The sequence below is a fragment of the Pelecanus crispus genome, chromosome 2, assembly GCF_030463565.1.
Source record: "Pelecanus crispus isolate bPelCri1 chromosome 2, bPelCri1.pri, whole genome shotgun sequence".
In the NCBI taxonomy this organism is placed as follows: Eukaryota; Metazoa; Chordata; class Aves; order Pelecaniformes; family Pelecanidae; genus Pelecanus; species Pelecanus crispus.
Window position 1 is genome coordinate 46893108 of NC_134644.1, and position 21299 is coordinate 46914406.

Consider the following 21299-nt stretch of genomic DNA (forward strand, 5'->3'; position numbering starts at 1 on the left):
TTCTGCAGCAGAGAATGTACAAACTTTGAAAATGAAACTTCATCTGAATAGATTCTACATTGTGTAGATTTTTATTGATTGAAAGGAAGGAATATGTCAAGGCCATTAGTTTGATAGTGTGAACAAATAGACTGATTCCCTTTGTTGCATATTATTACATTACGTCACCTCTCAGTGCTGCATGAAGTAGAGCAGCAGCAGATGTATTTGGGTAGCTGTCCTGTCTCAGAATGGGAGTCCTGCATTGATTCTTCCATGATCTTAATTACGCTTAAGTGGTATTCTGGGTGTGGTAAATAATTGGTTGATAGACTACATTTGAAAACTAGCTTTAAAAGGGAATGCAGAAAATGACAGGAGCATTTGTTAGAGTGATAGAAAACTTTTTAATGTTTATCAAACACCACCACCCCCAAACTGTAACATTTCATCTGTGTATATGCACTAGCTGTAGAAATGAAGAAAATATAGTGGTTAGTAACTGAAAACTTAGTAATTTACTTTAAAACTCTATAGACTTAGAGAGGGCCATTGTAGTTACATACTAAATGAGATGCTAAAGTTTAATTACTTTCTAGGTCTTGGAAAACAGATGACTTAAGGTATGCTTAAAACTTAGGTTCTTGATTTTTTTTCACACCCACCCCCCCCCCCCCCCGCTTTCTTTTCCTGTTTCTTTCTAGGTTTAACTATAGATCAACGCATCATCTTGCATCCCATGGGTTTTATGAATTTTTAAATTGGTTTGATGAAAGAGCATGGTATCCACTGGGAAGAATAGTAGGTGGAACTGTAAGTATTGTAGTAATAACTTAAAGATGACTTTGCAGTAAGTTTTTTTTAACTTTCAGTACTAATTTGACATTGATAAAAGGAGAATCTTAATAAAATATGCTTTTAATTGTCAAATTGCTGCAGAGGAAATAGCAAGATGTTTTTAATTTTTAGCTGCAGGAACTGAGTAAGTCAACATGCTTTAGTCTTTATCCAACAGCATACTGTGAACAAGAAATACAGAACTGAGTTTTACTTCCTTACATATAAACTTCTGACAGTAATAAATAAGGGTATTATGACTCCTGTAATTCTGGTACATTAAATTAAAGAGGAAAAAAAATTTTTTTTTTTAAAAACCAGTTACCTAAATCTCTTAAGGCACAAGTTTTAATCCAGTGGTGTATTTTGAGTGGACTTCATGTGTGTGTGGAAAAATGTTAGGATTTCCCTGGGAAAAGACCTTTTGAAATTAAATCAGCAGGACACCTGTGTGAAGCATCGGGAATAGGTAGAATTGGTGTCAATGCAAGTTACAAGACAGGAAAGGTGGACGAAACTATTACCAAATCAGAATGCAAATATCATTCATTAGTAGAAGAGCTAACAGCCATGTGTTACTTAAGGTGTGAAAGTGCACTACAAATTTTTAATTACAGTACATATTATTTAAATGCATTTACAAAGGTTGTTGTAACAATTGGATCGCCATTTGTTTTAGTATCTTAGAGATACTTGAGACTTTTTATGTAACATCTATATGTGTTTTTTCCATATCTGTCTTATAAGAAGTAAAAACCCTTAGGAAATAGAATTAAAATGTTGATTGCATACATTATTTTGTAAGTCACATGGTATATTAAGTTTTAATAGTTTATCTTGAAAACCAGCTCCCGAGGATATATGCAGGGGAACATTCTGTCATCTGTTAATTTAATTTAGTACAGTGCCCTTCTTAGCTTTCAAAAGAAACTAAGGCAGGTGAAGTCCATATTAAGTTTTCTAGTACATATTGATTTTTCTAATGTTGATAAATGTGGGAGGGTAGAATTCCTATTAAGAATATTTTCATGTTCTCCAATATTCTATGATGGGTTCAATAGATTTGTGTAAGTCTATGCTAGCTTTCCGGGAGTACACCTTAATTCAATTTTATAGGACTTTATTTTAATCCTTCATATCCAAAGATGTCTACAGATGTCTTGTAAATATGTGATACTCAACTGATGACTGTCAGCTTTTCAGCTTAAAAAAAAAAAAAAATCTTGTTGATGCACATTTTCTTTCTCCATGGGTAACAAGAAGTGAGAGTGTGGCATGGTATATTTTGGAGGAAAACAGATGGGGCTGGGAAATGTTGGGTTCCTTCTTGTTGTCTTAGGGTTTTTGGGTTTGTTCTTTTCTTAAAGCTGTTAGCTGGCTTGAAATTCTCTTGCAAACTTTAGCTTCTGCTTCCATACCTTAACAACAAAGTCTTCTCGTGATATGATAAATGTCAGGCAAGATAGGATATTATCTGTATGCTGCTTAGTCATTTACAAAATGGATTATATGTAATTGTTAGCATTTGGATAAAATTTAAAGAACCTTGGTATTCAGCAGTGTTGTCAAAAAATGATTAAAGTAGTATTAAAATAATTCCATTTGCTTTACCTGCTCACTGCTTATATCATCTTAAGAAATTACTGTTTTGTTGCAAACTATATGCAAATAACCTTACGATGATCATTTTCTGCAATAACGTAGTGGGGTTTTTTTTCCCTCCTTTTAGGTATACCCAGGACTGATGGTGACAGCAGGCCTTATACATTGGATTTTAAATATGCTTAATGTGACAGTCCATATAAGAGATGTATGTGTGTTCCTAGCACCAGTTTTTAGCGGCCTTACAGCTATTTCTACTTTCCTGCTCACCAGAGAACTGTGGAACCAGGGAGCAGGACTTTTAGCTGCCTGTTTTATTGCCATAGTTCCAGGTTACATATCCCGATCAGTAGCAGGATCATTTGACAATGAAGGCATAGCTATTTTTGCACTGCAGTTCACATACTATTTATGGGTAAGTAATTGCTGAGTCTCTTGCTTTGGAAAGGTTTTTTGGTTCCTCCTCCAACCAAATGACTGATTTTCCTTAGAATCCATTGAATTCTTATTTTCCTCCCTCTCATCCCTCTTCCCCTTGGCTCTTGATCAGGCAAGTACTGAGAAGTCACATGATCTGAACCACTCCATAATCATGCTCTTTAGTTTGCTATGTAAAAGTACTGTTCAACTGAAGCATGTGTGTCCTGTAGTAGTAGTAATAATAATAATAATGGTGATAAGTCTATGAATTTAAAGCAAACAGAAGGGTTGGTTTTGTTTTTCGGTTTGGAGATATTAGTATTATGTGAGCATCAAACTTCAGCCTCCTTATTTAGTTGGTGAAAAGCAGTAGACTCTGAATATGAAGTGCTTTGAATTGTCTTCTGGAGAAGCTGTTGCCTGTATCGAGGGTCTGGGCTTTGACTTAAGCATCCAAATTAAATACCTAAAGCTGTCCAGAGCAAGATACTAATATTGCTTGCATGCTTAAAAAAAATAGGCTGATGGCTTCTAATTAGCCTACTTGCTAGTGCAGCTTGTTTGTCACTCTTTAATCTGTATGTAGAATTGCATCTGTAATGCAGTTTTGTATGAAGAAGTTTAGGCAAGCTCGAGTTTTTCTGGACTGTTGCATCTATTTTGGAAATACCACAGGTATCATAACTATATTGTTAATTCAGCATAGACACTGTATGGTACTGTCCCTTGTGCGTTCCTTGAATGCATATACTTTTCATTTTGAGTGTCTCCATGTATGTACACGGTCATTACAGCTTTTCCCATGATTCTGTCAAGACTTCTACTTGTCATAAGCAGATGCATACTCACATGTTGTTTAGCTTTAGAATATTTCACACTTGGGATATTGTTGGTAGGAGTATAATGGAAAGGAATTAAAGTTTTTCATGGCTGAGTGACTGGTGTTACTTAAATGCACATTTTTTAAATCTGGACTTAGAATGAACTACAGCTGTAAAGGTGTACTGTGTTTGATAACAATAATAGAATCAACCTACATTGTTACTTTATAATAACCGAGACACGATAGCAGTTATCTGTTCTTACGGAACTCATACTTACTAAACTGCATAGTGCAATAATGTCTGCATGAACTCTTGCAGAATTATGGGTGAATCAGATATATTTTATAGATAACTTTCTAGCTTTATTTAATGTCATTTTCATTGCTATTTTCCCACACCACAATCACCACCATCAGTTTTGGACAAAATCATACTCCTGGGCCAGTTCATGGATCCTGCTAAACTTTTAGTAGTATCTGGATGCTCTCATTAACCTTAAGTGAGGTTTTTCAAAATTACAGAATAGCTCTTTTATTTATGATTGCAAGAGTCGGGTATGATGCCAGCCAAAGTAAGCCATGGATAGTCTATACTTACAATTATAAAGTGGTGTAATGTCTCGGAGAAAGTAGCACAGAGGTGTTGCAACTGCTTTCCTACCTCAGATCATTAAGCAGAGTTGCATTGCATCCTGCCTCAGCTTTAACTAGAGAGATGGGTATAAGCTGTATTGTGTGTGAATGAATTGCACTTGTGGTGTGGTTTTATGGACATCAGTTTAGAAGCATACAAATATAATTTGATATGTGCTAAAGAAGTTCTCTTCACAGTTGTTTTGGAATGAAATTTTGGAATATTGTCCAGTATTTGTTTGTCATTTGTAAATACTTGGTTGTTTTTAAAGGTGAAGTCTGTGAAAACTGGGTCGGTCTTTTGGACAATCTGCTGCTGTCTATCCTACTTTTACATGGTAAGCCTTTTATATATATAATAGCTGAACTATTTGAGGAGGACTTACATAATGCATATGTTGGTGAAGGACAGAAGGAGGAGATTTTAATCTTTGTTGGAGCCATAATATAAAATTGTTGCTTCGTATTACTGTTAAAACCTTAAATATATGAGTAGAAAGACATAATAAATATTTTGAAATTTAAAGTATTTAAATAAACACAATGAAAACAATTTTTGGAAAAACTCTCAAGTGTAGTAATTTTACTTGCAAATTTATCCTATGCTGTGAATAGGTACTCTGATTCAGTGGGATTTTTGTTTTGGTGCAGGTGAATTGAGGTGGAATTTTGATATTCATGTGTCTGTGTGTCATTGTTACTAAAATGCAATAATAATATTTAAAATTTATGGATACAGTTGCACTTATATAACTGAAAGCTATTTCTTTGGGTATAATTATGCCATAAAGTAAAGCTTACCACCAGAACTGCTGAATGAATTCCGTGTCAGATTAAACGATTATAAAGTCCCTTTTCACTCTTGATCTATGAAAATGGAGGCTGTTGTAGAGGTGTTCCTAAGGGCTAACAGAGGGGAAGAACAGTAGTAAAATTGTGGAGATAAAACTAATAGCAAAGTGGAGGGATTTGGTTTCCCCCTTCCTCCATCTTCTGAAACCTTAGACTTGAGGAGTTTTCCTGTACGAGTCAGTCAAAGGTCCTTTTTTCTCCTAACTGATAAACTTTTTTTTTTTTGTGGCTATATGAGAAATAAATTAGCCTCAAAATAGCCAGTGGTGGACAGTCAGGCTAATTGCTTGGTGTCGGTTAAGGTTGAGGTCTCAAATATTGCTTTTTTACAGTCAGGTAACTAGGCTTGTAAGAAAAAGGAATTTATGAACTGTTTTGCATGCCTTTAAATTAAAGTACAAGGTTCATTCAGAGGTTATCTGGATGCTGCCTAGTTTTCCTCTAGCTTTAATGTTCATTGGATTTTGTGGGAGATTTTTGCTGTTAATACAGCAAATAATAGCTCTGTATGTGTCGCTGAAGAGGATAGCTATCTCCAGTGAAGAGTACATTTATTTCCTCCCCCATTTCTCCTCCTCTTTGCCAAGTCATTAAATAAACAGCCACTTCTTTATACATAGCGTTGCTGTTTATATAGCATTACAGTGAAGAGATCCTGTAGGTTTGGTACAGACTTATGTGCAGTACAAAATCAGGCAAGTAAGTTTTCAAATGGTTATATTTTTATACCATAGTCTTTTTTATACTGTGCCAATTTATTGGCCAGATCCTCTGAAAGTGCTGTTCATAAATATGCAGATAACAAATACGATACTTCTACAATTTTACTGCTGAAAAATCACACAATAACAAGTTCTTCCCATCTTAGTTTGACTAGTGTCTTGATCTGTGGGATTGTACAAGAGGGAGGGGATGTGATCTAGAGTGTGCATGGTGACAGAACATACAGAATCAATGTTGTCATCATCATGATGTGCAATCCTTGAATGTAAATTAGTGTTTTTTCTTTTATTTTCCTTTCAAGTGCTGTCAACTAGTGAGTCCATAGCTTAGCCTCAGTGATTAGATGGTAGAATTTTATTGCTTACAAGAGTATACCTACTTCATCCCTGGTGGTGGCTTTCCATATTTGTATTTCCCTTTGGGAAAGAGTTTTGTTAGAATGCCCTTCTAGGCATTTTGCTTAGGTCAATTTTTAGGACAAGGCATAATTATACTATTCGTTACATAGTATTCATTTGTCTTTCTCTGATGCAATTAGTTCTGTTGTCTGTGTAAGTGGAAAATTAAATCAAATCACAATTTTGAGGTAGTAAGAGTCAGTCCTTGCGTGGGGAGTTTGGGGAACAGCTCCTTGAAAGAGAAATGGATATTGCATGGACTGACAGAAATCTTTCTTGCTACCTAAATCTGCTTAAAATATATACCTAACTCTCTGTGGTAATTTGACTCATAGCATTGCCTTGCATTCCATAAGGAGAAGGGTTTTTTCTTGCATTTATATTTTTAGCATTTATTTGACTTCAGCAACTTCTGCTTCGGATAGCTTTTTATGACGAGGAGATAAAGTAAAACAAAGCTTTACATTTAAGCAATCCTTGTAGGAGTAATAGCATGTTTCCACTCTTTTTGCCAATCTATGAGGATGCCTCAGTTTTGTTTGAAAAGTTCCAAAGTGCATCTTCAGTTCAGTACAATCTTCAGTGCTTAGATTTGGTTTAATATTTTGATAATTAGAGATGCAGGTCTCTGGTCCGTACAAACTGCTACCTGCTTCATTCAAACCTTTCCCTAAATATGACAGTGTCCTAATTGCACATTTGTTCTCATTCTATTCTGTCTTACCTGTCTTCATGTAATATTTTCTCTCAACAAGTAAACTTGCCTGTGTAAACCATGATACTTCATGCTAGTATTTTGGCAATAGGATCATGATAATCTGAAATTAATTTCTAGAAAATTTAGAAAATTTCTATTCTACTTGTTTCACATTGTCTGAATCAGTTACCCCAAATTTTGAAATGCTGCGTTTTGTAGTATTAGTATCAAAAAACAGTATTTGGCCTTGTCCTTATTTTATAATCTGTTCTACAGAACATAGTCATTTGGGTTTCTTTTTGGATTCTAGGGCTTTAAAAATTCTACATGAATCTAAGCCCTGAAGTACAATTAAAGTGGAAACCGCATTAGCTAAATTAGCGTTCTAAAAATGAAGATGTAGGGTAGGCATGGTACATATGGGAGAAGTCTAGACTGTAATTTGACAAGAGGACATGTGTTAAAATACAGATTGTCTAGTTAACATTAGCCCTTCTAAGTATGTTAGAAATTTAGATAACACATTGTAATGATAGCTCATTAAATCTTTATCTAAACCAGCAATCAGTGATATATTGATAACATTGCAGTGTTTCCGTTCCAAGTACATCATACCAGTGCTTCTCAAGTGCTGCTGTTGCTACAGGTTCGCAATATCCATGATGATGTTGTACACCATTCCACAGTGCTCAGCCCTGATTCCCTACGCATCCACCCCCTTCCTTTTGTTTCTTTCCTTACACTGCAACCTGCATTGGCTGTTCTGCTCCAGAACTTCTCCTCCTGGAGGTGGAACTTGCTCCCTTTCTCCTCTCTGGCTGGAGATACTGTTCCCTGTCCCCACCAAAAAGTGCAGGACATGGTGTTAAATTTGTATGTCAAAGGAAAATTTTGGATCCTACATGGGACTCCTACCGCTGCCTTGTGCTGCAGCCTTCACCGTGCAAAAAAGTCCCCAGTATCATGTTCTTGTTTGTCAGCGTGACCAGATTAGCTTGGGAGGAGGAGGGTATATAGGAAGGATAGCCTTGAAAATCCACCAGCCCATTTCAAAAGTCTTTAATACTTTGATATGTGGGGGTTTTGTTGGGTGTTTTTCGTTTTTGAAATAAATATTGAGAAAGATTCTGGTGGTATTACTAGTAGTTCTGACTGCTTGGCTAGATGGCGTTTATGTTTTCTTGTTGGACCATCAGGTTGGTCCGGCATTGACTATCCTAAGAATTTGCAGGTATTTTCAGAACTAATTTCCTATTCCATTTCTCATAGGTCTCTGCATGGGGTGGTTATGTTTTCATCATCAATCTTATTCCACTGCATGTGTTTGTTCTGTTGCTGATGCAGAGATACAGCAGGAGGGTCTACATCGGTAAGTTTTGTTCATTGAACAGTCATTTATCAAATGTTGAATCATGAGATATGAAATTAATTATACTGATGTGTTTTGTATCAAGTGGGAATTAAGTAATTGCATATCAGGTTGCATTTTATTAATTTGATTACTGAGTATAGTCAGTTATTTTCTACAACATGGAAATAAGAAGTTAAAACATACACTTCCAAAATTTCATATATGTAGCTGCTAATTAATTTTTTCCTTTCTAGTGCACTGAAAAAAATAAATAATTGGATGGTTTGATATTTGTAGAATCCTTTTAATATATTTTATATGTATTATGTATGCATCTGTAATAATGTTTCATATTTTTGTCTCTTCCTATTATGTTAAAAAGTTGCTATTTTTAAAAAGTTGTGCAGCAGAAATTATGCAAACATATAGTACATTGTGACATATATGAGAAAAGACATAGGGAATTTTAAGCAACCATGTATGTTTTATATAACCTAGACTAACAAGTAGTGTAAGAGTATGTCCACTCCACATGAATCCTTAAGATTTTATTGGGTTGATGGGTCAGCCTTCCTTCCAGTTTCAGGAATGTATGAATAGTGATCTTAGGAGACTAACTTTTTAATTGATTTGCCTGGCATTTAAATACTGTGTAAACTGTTTTTGCAGAGACTTTACCAGTTAAATCGGTTGGCCACGGTGTAGGTGTTGAATGAAATAAATAATAAGTGATTTGGGTATTCAAAGGTTTATAAGTTAACTAGAACATTTTTGATTCCCTCATGTCAAATCTTTACAGTAGGTAGTTTGAGAACATAGTATGAGTTGAAGCATCACAGGATGTTTCATATTTACAAACATATTTTTGTGACCCATTTTAATACTGTTTTATCTTTGTATTTTTTAATTATTTTAAGGCTTTTTTTGTGCCTGCTAGAGAAATTACTATATTTACATATATATATTTGAACCATTTTATATGGTAGTATTTACTGAATTTATTCAAGTTCAGTTTTGTATTTTCGTTACAAAACTATAAATACTGGTTTCATGCTTTTTTGTTAATCTATTTATGTAATTCAGAAATGGAAATTCTTTTTAAAAAAGGGGGGAAAAGCTCTAACCCACCTTTAATTTTTAATGTTACTATTACTAAACTTCTTCATTAACTACTTCTTCATAACTTTGAGGGGAAAGTAATTTATCTTGTTTCGCTTTTAAAATTGTTTTATTTGAGTATTTTCATTTTCCAATTTCTATGAGTTAGGCAAGAGAAAATGAAATTACTAATTATAAAATCCTGAAGTGATGTGGTAACTAGACACAATAAGAATAAGTACTCTTTCTTTTTCAGCTTTCGATGAACTAGTCTTTGAACTCATCTAGGGAAAATAGTACTGCAGGTTCGCGTGAATTAAAGATTTTGGCAGATGTTTGTTTTGCAAATAGCTACAGTGTTTTGAGATGTTATTGCCCTTCAGCTGTGAGGGAGATGTACTTCAGCAGAGTTGTCAGAATGAAAATGTGATTTCTGCTCTGCTGTTTCATTGCAACTGCTGGCTTAGTTTTAGCTTTCATGGAAAGACTTACACACAGAGAAGTCTATATGTCTCGCATTACTATGTGATTTCTAGGTTTGTTTAACAAGATGTTTTTGTAAAACAGGTAAGAATGTTCAAGCACTTCTAGAAGGAAATTAAAGTGTGCTTCACTTCCAAACTATTCAGATAGAGAAAAGAGTTTAGAAAAGCTCATTGAAGTAGGGAGAATAAAGATATTTTTGGAGTTTCTGTGATATGCAGTTGCTAGTGTGCCTACAGCAGTCTCATCACTTCAAAAAGCTACCAATGTGCAGCTGAAACTTTTGTAAGCTATTGTCAGCTGACAGTAGCTGGTAACATCTGCATCCATTTTACTAGTACCAAGAATTTGTGGGTTTTTAATCTCTAGATCAGTTGCTTAATTTTATTTTAAACTAGCACTAGCCTAACTTTTGTAACAGATGAATGTTTAATCTGTAAAACATAAATGTAGAGAACAGTATTTGGTAGCACCAAGTATTTAAAAATAATTATGATTTCCTGGTATGTATTTTTCATATGGGTGTTCATACCCCAAAGAAAAGGTTAATGGGACATGATCTGATATGCCTGGCAGTGTAATTCAGAATCATTTAATGAGTAAGAATTTCCCAGATCGTGAACTTTTTGCCGATTTTAAGATATTTTATGACTTGCAGGCAGATAAATTTATCAGCCAGATAACAGTTGTCATCAATGGTGATCATGCTACCTACATTTGAAAGCTTAAGCTGTGCTTTTTTTTTTTTTTTGTCTTGACAGTGGTCTGTGTCTTTCATTCAGATTGTACTAGCTTAATAATTAAGAACAAGTGCTTTTGATTCCAGTGTAGTAGCAGTGCTTGTATAGGTAAAACCCTCTTTATTCAGATACAGGAACCATTGATACTATTTTCTATTATGTACTTGTAGTTTCTCTTGCAGTTTATCATATGTTTAAAAAGTAAATGGTTTTAGATTTGGGAAGGTACCAATATAGATTTAAGTCATGCTTGCACACTTCAGAGACTTGGTAATTTTCACTTTAATCTGATTTTTTTTCTGTACAATTTTTAAGTTCTGTTTACTTTTCAAAATATTTTGAAAACAAAAACCACTTAAGGATCTTCTAGAATTTAAAACTTAATTTCATTAATTCCTTCTTCTATGTATTGGATTTTATCATTTAAATAGTGAGCAGGCATATATTTATATCAACTACTTCAGTATTCTAAAACTTCAGATCATTAGTGTTTATTTCTGGTGATTATAATCCAGTAATTGAAAATATGTGGTCCAGTATTTGGTTGTACTCTCTGGAGAAGTTTTTTAGTAGGTTCTTCCTGTTTGTGCAGTGTACAGCAACTAAAATTGTTTGTAAAATGAGTTTATCCACAGTAGTTCAGAAAGTTTTTGTTCTTGACCCAGTCAAAGTTATAACCATGCGGGTAGCTTGCAGGAATCAAAATTAACTTCTTGTTTTTGCAAAGACTGCGCACGCAGTAGAACGTAAAAGAAAATGGAAAGTTTGTGATGATCTATCAACTTGATGTATCTGAGTTCCTAGAAAAATTGTGTTTATGTGTGAATTGCCAGGCTTTTTCAGTACCAGGGAGACATATGTGATATCTGTTTGAAAGAAGTCGGAGTAAGGATTGGGGCGCGGAAGTGTTGGAAAAAGTGGGCATAGAAAGTATAACAGTTGCAGGACTAGGCTTAAAAACACGGTGATTTACAATGGTTTAACCAATGTGAAATGTAGTGATTTATGCCAATCATTGAACTTCCACAGGATGGCAGTGTTGTAACACTTTCATGGTACAGTAAATGATTTATGTTGTAGTGAATTCTTCAAAAATGGAGCTTCCTACAGCAAAAACGTATTTCAGTGACATAAGAGAGAATAGATCAGTAGCTAGGCTGAGTAGTGCAATGCAGATGCTTGAAAGAATACACCAGAGAAGACAGCAAGTGGTTGGAAGTATCATCACAGTCGCTTCTGTGACTTTTGGAAAGCATACAGTACCCTGGGAGCATAATCCCCCATTGAGACCACACAGGTGCTATGGGAACAATACCACTGGTAAATGATGCAGTCCCCAAACCTGTTCTCATGGAGGTTAGTAAAGGATTGTATGAAAACAGGGATCTCTTCATAAGATTGAGGCCGTAAGAAAGACAGTGGTTTATGATTTACAGGAGTGTTTAAAAATCTGGGAGGTGGATTATCGCTGTTTGCCACTGAAGGAGCAAAACTTCATTTGGCCTTCAAGTTGTCTGGTTACTTCAAATGTAATCAGACTCATGGCTGTTGGTATTTCTCTCTTCCCCTCCCCTCTCTTCTTCACCCTGGAATACTGAGGTCCAAAACTCTGTCAAAATAAAGTGTATGAATCTAAGTGGATACATAATAATCATTCATATTATTAATACTAATATTAATATTAATGATGTTCTTGGCCTCTACTTTCTGGGGGGTTATGAGTCCCCATGGTTGATACAGATCTATTAATACATGTGCTTAATATTAATTTTTAATTCTGTTGCTTTTCATTTTCTTGGCATGCCTCTGCTCTTGTGTTAAGAAAAGAACAAGCATACCTATTTGCATATTCTACGTGGGTGTCTTGTCACTTCTTATCTGAGAGCTCTTCCCCCACCCGTGACCCATGAAAACAAGATGGGAAGAGAAAACTATTTCCAAGCTAGAGCGTCTTAGGTAGATGGTTTATTTCCCTAGGAGGAGAAAAAACGGTGCAATTAAGAACAACAATACTTCCCTATTTCTGCTAAAAGAGGATGCAGTAAGCAGGTTTATTCTAGTCAAAGGAGGAAAAAGTAATTAGGATGGCTGAAATGTTTAGAATGATACAGTTCTGTTTCAGTGTCGCTGAAGTTGGGGGAGGATGGACTCTACTATGGAACCAATGCTTTTTTGAAATGTGTGTATTCATTTCCTTCTCACCTTTCTCTTCCTCCCTTCTTCTCACTCTTTTTTTTCCTAGCGTATAGCACTTTCTACATTGTGGGGTTAATATTATCGATGCAGATACCTTTTGTGGGATTTCAGCCAATTAGAACAAGTGAACACATGGCAGCTGCAGGTAAGAAAATTAAATGTCTGCTTCCAAACAGCCTGCTTAGCACAAGAAAACCTCAAACCCTTGAGGCTTTGTTTCCTTGTATTAGAAAGAACACATACTAACAAACCAAATTGTTAAAGAAAAAGAGGTACAATTCAGTGTCTGTAGGGAAGTTTTCTTTCCAATTGACACATTATCCTTCTTTGTGTGAGCTAATTGGAGGTAAAATGCCTCTGTAACACTGGATCAGTTACGAATTCTGACAAGCACTTATTTTACACGTTGATAATCTGCTGTTTTGCAATATAATGTTGCCTTCAAGCATTGCACAATTGAAACATTCCTTATTGGTAAACACAGTTTTTACTGAGCAATTTGATTTTAGAGTTGATAGTCTTCTGTAATTTTTCATAGTGGGTTAAATACAAATGACTATCAAGAGGCTGATTTTTAAATAACTTATTTCAATCTTGTTTGATTCTTTTTATTTCTTTAAAGTAAGTTGATTTTTCAATATTTGCTAACAGTCAGACATCTTGATTTCTTGATGGCAATAACCTCTACTAAGACTCATAGGTTTATGTTTCACTGTGTACACTGTTTGTGTGATATAGTTTAGTTTGTTATATTCCTCAGGTTTTTTATTTTGTGTAGTCACTTATCAAAATGTATTTGGGACAACAGTTGGAATATCATTAAAATTTACCAGAAAAATGCTCTAAAAACATGGAAATTTTTTTCAATAATCTGAATATAATGGAAAGAGTAGAGATTATGAAACCACATTCTGCATCTGAAGAATTTTACTTTGATTTAGTGAACAGTTTGTGTCTTTTTCTCTAGGAGTTCAGAGCTAGTGAATTTCAACATTGTGCACCTCAAATTTATTGTTAAATTGAAGAAAGACTATACACTTGAGTTCTGTTTTCTTCTTCTGCTAGCTACTTTCTAGTGAATGTTCACTTTTGAATAGACTAATCATTGGATTGATCTGATTATATACATTGAAATGAATAATAACGGAAAAATCGTGTCCAAGTACTGGTTTAATGTTAAAATCTGAGCAGCTTTTTTGAGGGTGTAGGGTGCTCACCCCATGAATTCTGGTGTTTCAACACTAGCTTTATATAATTCAGTTGTCTGTATTACCTAATGCTTGGGGTTTTGTTTTTTTTCTTCCTTTCATTAAATACTCCTGTTTTGTTCAGTAGCTTGATTTCCATATATTTCTATATTAGCCTTGTTTGTGTGTTGCCTGGGGTCTGTGTCTTAATTTTTCACCGGGTTGAGGTATGTTAACCTGTGTTTTTGTGTCATAATCAGTGCAATCTAGTTTTCAGGTGATTCTCTCCCTTACCCCAATTTAATTTGGGAGCAAAGAGGCGGTGGGTATTGGAGCTCTTGATATAATAAGCAAAGAATGTTTTGGAGAGTATTTTCTCTCATTGCAAGTTTCTGTCATTGCAAGAAATCATCCCTGTTAAGCATTAAAGGCTATTTGTCAGAAAGTGATTTTATACTACTTTTTAGATGTAAGGGTGTACCTTATATTTACTTTTCTAATTGCAATATAGCAATGAGTATGCCAATTGCTTTAACAGCTGTTACTGCTTTTGAGCATTTAAACAAAAACTTTCCTCTTTCTTTAGGTGTTTTTGCACTGCTGCAGGCATATGCGTTTTTGCAGTATCTGAGAGACAGATTAACAAAGCAAGAATTTCAGACATTGTTCTTCTTGGGTGTCTCACTAGCTGCTGGTGTGGTGTTCCTGAGTGTCATCTATTTGACATACACAGGTAAATAAATGTGAAACTAGTTTACCTTTGGAACAGGTAAACCAGATAATCAGCATTTGGTTTAGTCTAAAGTAATTGTTGGCAATGCTACAGCAAACTGGTGCCCATGTTACTCTCTGTGTGTTGGAATTCACTGTGCTTTCTGGACTGCAGAAAAGAAACCCCAAAACTTCATAGCATCATTCCAGTATTTCCGGTTTATCCACAATCCACATAATGATGTAGGAAATCACACTGAATGAGGAACATAACTGTAGCCAAAGCATATTATGATAGGTCAAGGTCAGATTGCTTGCTTTCTGAAATACTTGAATCTGATTTCTGTATGACCAGAATGAATCTGTTAGTTCTACTTTACTTCTGTGGTTCAGCCTCCGGTCTTCAAGGCAGTTGTACCCAATCTCACAAAAACAAGCTTGTCTTTGCTTGGTTGCCATCCCCAGATGCCTCACTACCATCTTCCAATTCCATGACATAACTTCCTTGGTGATCTAATACCATACTTCCTTCCCCTGATGAAGAAAAAGCAATCTTATTTTCCTAGTTAAATATATGTTACTCAGGCAAAAATTGACTTCTGCTTGGTTTAAATTGTGCGATCTTAATATTATACCTCAAAACCAGTTCTGTTTTGTCAGAGTTTTATTTTGGAAAAAACCCACTTTCCTGACACATAACTTGTTTTTGTTTTAGCTGACTTCTTTCTTATACTTCTTTTTAGTAATGTTTCTGGCATAATTTTTTTTTTTGTATTGGTTGTTCAGCACTTTGGACTGTTTAATAGCAGTTTTATTTTTGTTGATTATGACACCATTATTCCAAAAGAATATTTAGTATCTCTATTTGTTTGAAAGTCTTCTAAAACTTGATGGTTTATGATTTGCCTTTCAGTACGTATTGAGCACGTCCTACTAATACTTCGCAAAAATTTTCAGACTGGCATAGCAAAACAAAATTCATCCTCTAATCTCAGTGTGCAGTGTAATATGTCTTCTGTTGCAGTTCCTAGAAAGTGTTGATTGCAACTTCTGAAATTCACTGATCAGTATCACTGCTTCACCAGATGGAACAAACCTCATTCCCTCAGCTTCTGGTATGCTGTGCGATCTGGGCTCCAGACCATCTAGGAGCACTCTGATCCCTCTCTGTTTTCTTAATAATCCTCTTGCAGAAGGATGCCCATATCTAGACCCTGTTATCCCATGTGCAGCACCTGAAAAGAAGGGGTTTGAGGTTCTGGATTGAAGTCCTGCCTTCTATAAGGCATGTCAACGACTCTTTTCAATTTAGAATGGTTCACTGTTTTGGCCTCTGGGATATTTTTACTTTCTACTAGCCACCATCTGGACCCCAATCCACTGAGTACTACTTCGAGCTTGTTAGGACAGCTAGTTTTCAACCCGTCAAATAGGTTTGTCCCATGTTTGTCCAGTCTATTGTTCTTCAGCTTATAAATGAGAAATGAGGAAAATGGATCAAAAAGCACTTCATAATGTCTTTCAGGAGGCTGTGCTCCATGATCTTTTCAGGGTCTCAGGTTACTGGCCTGTAGTTTCCTGCATATTCCTTCTTGCCTTTCCTAGAGGTGTACCATTAGCCACCTTCCAGGCACCAGGGGCCTTTCCTATCACCCTGGTGAAGATGGTGGGTAGTTCTTATATTGGCCAACTCTTTCAGCACCCTCAGGAGAATGCCATCTATTCTCATGTTTTGGGTACATCCAGAGGAGACCATAACCAGTAGTTCCCCATCTGCTAGCAACTCCTTCTTCTTGTGCTTGCAGTGGTTTGGGAGCAAGCTTTGTGTCTGAAGACTGAAGGGAAAAATATGTCTTGTCGTAGAGCATTAACCACTATTTAAATGTCTAAACTAGATATTAAACTAAAACCTTCAGTCAGATTATACTAATTTTAAGTATCAGACAGAGGGAAGACTTACTGTGTCATAGACAAAGACTTGGGTAATAAATAAAGGGATTTAACTTTCTCTTATTTCAGTTTGTCTTCAGAGGGAGCTGAAACAGTTGCAAGGAAAGTGGAAATAAAATTTAAGAAGAATCTTACTAATAACTTTTAATAATTATTATCTTTCATCTGATAATGGTACTGTTTCCTTTCATCTTATAATATTCAAGGATCTAAAGGCTTTGTTTAAAAAAATAATATGTAAAGCTTATCAGCATGTCTAGTAGCAGCTTTTATATTCCATGCCACATGTAGATCCATCAGTAGAGAAACAATAGGGAACCAGTGTTTCACTGAGTATTAGTGTTTTGGCTATAGATTGTTCCCAGTTTCATGCTCAGGCATTTCAGAAAAATTAAATACTTCCTTATCAACTATGTTTTCTTTTTCTTATACTTCTTTACAGATCACAGGTTGCTATCTGTCATATTCTTTGAGGAATATTTTGTTATTGAATTGCTTTGACTTTTGGAGGTGTGCGTGTCTTGATACTCAATGAGTACAATATGATCCTGTAAGAGTGTGTTCTTTTAAAACTAGTTTCATGGTTGGTAGACTTTATAGCCTGCCTAATGCAGTAGGTCTGGTTCACATATATTAGAAGTTCAACGAAATTTCTTTGGTTTTATGCTATGATTTGAAGGAGTAGAAAAATTATTGCATTTAAATACTTGGGCAGCAAAAGGGTTTTTTTTTTTCCCCTTCTCTTTTTCAGGTTATATTGCTCCTTGGAGTGGCAGATTTTATTCATTGTGGGACACTGGGTAAGTAAGGATAAAGGATATAAGGATTTAGATATCAATAGCATTCTACTGAGAACTAATAATCTTTGCTCTCCTCGTCCTCAAATCCATTTACTATTTCAGTCAAGGAGAATATAGTGGGCTTTAATCACTTACCTGGAAGAGCGTATTTGTAGTAACTGTTTCACGATATTTGCAACCATTTCACTAATTTGTCTATTAAATTTCTTGCTTCTTTGGAAGTCTTTGAATATGTAATGGTATGTTTTTCTATATGAAATCGTAGTGCTTCTCAGCATAAAATAACCACAAGCTGTACCAACACTTGAGGACAAGTTTAAAAAATTACTAAGAGCCTTGAACCTACGTTATTTTCATTGTGCAACATTGCACGAAATCACAAAGATGTTGCACATACAGTCTTGCATGTTGCCTGTTAATTACCTTCATACATCTGTTTTGTGTATACAGATGTCTACTCTGAACAATTCTGGTTTATTCCTGCGTGTTTTCATGGGTAAAAACCTGTGTTAGTTAATATTTTGTTTTAGTTAACTTTTAAAAATCCAATGTTGGATTCTTTAGCCAGCCAGGAGAATAGGAATAAAACTGAAGATATTTTTCTCAGATAAACGCATTTAAGGTGAAATTCAGTTGGTAGATTTTTTTTAAAGATTAAAAGCAGGGATAGGAGAACTTCAAACTTTTGCAGTTCAGGTTTTTTCAGGCTCCAAAGTCTAGCTCATACAGGATTCTGTATCAACTCTGTAATAAAAGGAATAGAATAGATGACAGTAAAGAAGCCTCAGATTTATTTGAAGAACATACAGATATTGTTCTTTGCCTATAAATGAAGTGGTCTATATATATATACAAACAAACTTTTGAGGGCTTGTCTACATTAGAAAATCATATTGTGTTAAAACACCGAATGCAGTTTTGAATGAGAACTAGATCTCAGTGAAGAAAAGGACATACGTTTGATACCCCACCATTCGGTCATGTAGCACCCCAGATTAGGGCCGTCTGTATAGCTGTCTTTAATATAGAACACAGTTTTGTCCTTGTCTGCACTGAGTGATTGACATGTTGTTTAATTGACATGTATTTCCAAGTGTAGACAAGGCCTGATTTTTTTTCCGCATCTAGAAGAATGTGGGGGCATTAGTAACTGGTCTGGTATTTAATACTGTAACTTTCTGTACTAAGAAAATAAAGGTATTCTGTGTAGAGGAGAGTTTTCAAAATATGAAGTAAAAAAATCTAGGAGTCTTACCAGCATGGATGATTATCTCTTCAAAATGTAATGATGGGGCTTCCATAGCTGCGTGTTGTCATTTTGGTGAATTTGGCTTCATATTTAGCCATAATAAAACAAAACATCCATAAGTTTAATTCTTTTAATTAGTGTGGAAATAATCCTTTATATTGGTGTTTTAAATAACTCTGTACACCAAATACTTCCTAAATACAGTAAGGCCTGGGGATTTCTTTTGGTGTAAAAGTTTCATCAGATTTCTGCTGAATAGAGCACTTGCCATTTTAATTTGAAATGAATTTCAGAATTCCTAATGTTTACAAGTTTTAATAATTTTATCTTTTCAAAATAATTTGAACTGAATTTTTTTTAAAAAAGGTATGCGAAAATTCACATCCCGATCATTGCCTCTGTGTCTGAGCATCAGCCTACAACATGGGTTTCCTTCTTTTTTGATCTGCATATTCTCGTGTGTACTTTCCCAGCAGGGCTGTGGTTCTGTATCAAAAACATCAATGACGAAAGAGTCTTTGGTAAGAGAAAATATTTAAAAATTGTTTTGAAAAATCTTGTCTTCAACTTGATTCTATTTTGGTTTTGTTTGCTCAAAGCTGGTATATGGCTTGTTCTAAAAAAGGTTTAAAAGTGATGTGTTTAAACATGATTATTGAAAGTTGCCTGCACCTAGCAGTATTTAAAACCATTTATAAAAATGCAGAGATTGGTGAAATGGTGATAGAGTATCATCCCAAGAGGTGGGATCGAAATATTTGTCAGTAGGGTTCCGTTCTGCAGCTGGAGTTGCGTGCTCTTCCACACGCTGATCTTGCAAACCATGTGTCAGGGTACAGTTCCACGCTACAGTTCAGCCAGATGAAAAGCTCGGTGCAAAGGGAAGGTCCCTTCCCCATGCAGGCTGCAAGGCAACCAACACTTCCCTGGGTGTCTGGCACTCATCCCATCACAGATGATGATTCAAAATGCCTTTTCCTTCCAGATTTTGTGCTATTTTAGTGAACGGAACCACTTGCTGTAGAACAGATGCTAGATAAGACACAAGCCTAACCGGAGGTGTGAGGTCTCCTGATGTCAGTGACAGCAAATTGTTTATTTGTACGAAGCTGTACTGTGAAAGCAGACTTTTAAGATTATGAATGAGGCTTGTAAGGATGCAATTTGAAGTTGTAGCCCATATGGAGGAGTGAAGATCATTCAGGTCTTGGGCTTTTACCAGGGCAGGAGGCTCCAGACCAATATAGCTGCCTCCTGGGATTACCTAAGAGGTGTGTGGGCAGTGGGAACATTTACTGTGTTAAATCCAGTGACTCTGAGGTATTCTATGCTCTGTGGCTTACAATGAGTCCTTGTCAAGACCAGTGCTGGGCTTTCAGCCTCCTACTGCTGCATCATCCATTTAAGTCAGCATAAAGAGGCCTATGAGCGAGAATGGAGAGCCATACTACTTCACTACAAAGTAGAAAATATTTATGTAATGTGATCTGATAAATCAGTGTCCCTTTGTGATTTCACAAAAGCGTATTGTTAAACTGTAGCAGACAAGGAATAACCACTGTTAACTTGAATAAGAGATGTTCCTAACCAGTGTATACAGGTTTGTTTGGGTTTTTTTCCTTCTAAGAAAAGTGAATATTCTGAATATTCCTTACTACTCTGAAAATATTGTTTTGGGGTTTTTTTTGGGGGGGTCGTGGAGTGGAGATAATACTGTTCAGGAAAACTTGCTTCAGAATAGGGCTCACAGTATATTGTTTGTCTGTATGGAATTATAGTGTAGACAAGCCCCCAATTTCTCCACAGATGTCTCTAACTTAAATTAAAATTTGATATTTACATGAAATCCTAACACTTCCTTTTGCTTTTTCAGTTTCAATAACTTGTTTGGTCTAGGGCTGTTTGGCCTTTTTAATCAAATGAAACTACCTATTATTCCAGTAGTATTTTTGGGGTGTGATATTAAATTTCACTAATAATGTGTCTTCTGACACATTATTAATGAATATGAAAATGGGGTTGTGTTATTGTTAACAGTTGTCAAGATGAACTTCAGGAAGGGTTTGAGGCCTAAAAGGGATAAACATTAATTGAACTATCTCTGTAAATTAAAAAGCAATGAAATGCAAGATGCATACTCAAGTCTTTATACACACAGATGCTCAACCCACTTCCAGAAGTAGTTTTATGGAGAGCGTGTACATGTGCAGTCAGAGTGAGTGTTATTTTCTAAATGTAATCAGTAGATTTCTTTCTTTGCAGTTGCTCTGTATGCAATCAGCGCTGTTTACTTTGCTGGTGTGATGGTTCGTCTGATGCTCACATTGACTCCAGTGGTCTGTATGCTGTCTGCAATTGCTTTCTCCAATGTCTTTGAGCGTTACTTGGGTGATGATATGAAGAGGGAAAATCCACCAATAGAGGACAGCAGTGATGAGGATGACAAAAGGAACCCCGGCAACCTGTATGATAAGGTGAGGGAAGGGAGCAAAAGTTAGAAGTCAGAAAACAGCTTATTTTTACTTTTTTTTTTTTTTCTTTTGGTCAGAATATTTTAAATGCCACTAGAA

At 35.5% G+C, this 21299-nt stretch overlaps 1 protein-coding gene across 2 annotated transcripts in view; it reads left to right on the forward strand.

Annotated features, from left to right (window-relative positions):
- Nucleotides 1-21299, forward strand: part of STT3B (STT3 oligosaccharyltransferase complex catalytic subunit B) — a 53082-nt gene that overhangs the window by 22272 nt on the left and 9511 nt on the right. For both annotated transcript variants that reach the window (XM_075704530.1, XM_075704529.1), the window contains 9 exons: nucleotides 684-792; nucleotides 2546-2833; nucleotides 4567-4632; nucleotides 8234-8333; nucleotides 12879-12977; nucleotides 14606-14752; nucleotides 17432-17480; nucleotides 19096-19250; nucleotides 20992-21203. In XM_075704530.1, the coding sequence (XP_075560645.1) occupies nucleotides 684-792; nucleotides 2546-2833; nucleotides 4567-4632; nucleotides 8234-8333; nucleotides 12879-12977; nucleotides 14606-14752; nucleotides 17432-17480; nucleotides 19096-19250; nucleotides 20992-21203 (1225 nt within the window). The remainder of the gene's footprint in view (nucleotides 1-683; nucleotides 793-2545; nucleotides 2834-4566; nucleotides 4633-8233; nucleotides 8334-12878; nucleotides 12978-14605; nucleotides 14753-17431; nucleotides 17481-19095; nucleotides 19251-20991; nucleotides 21204-21299) is intronic.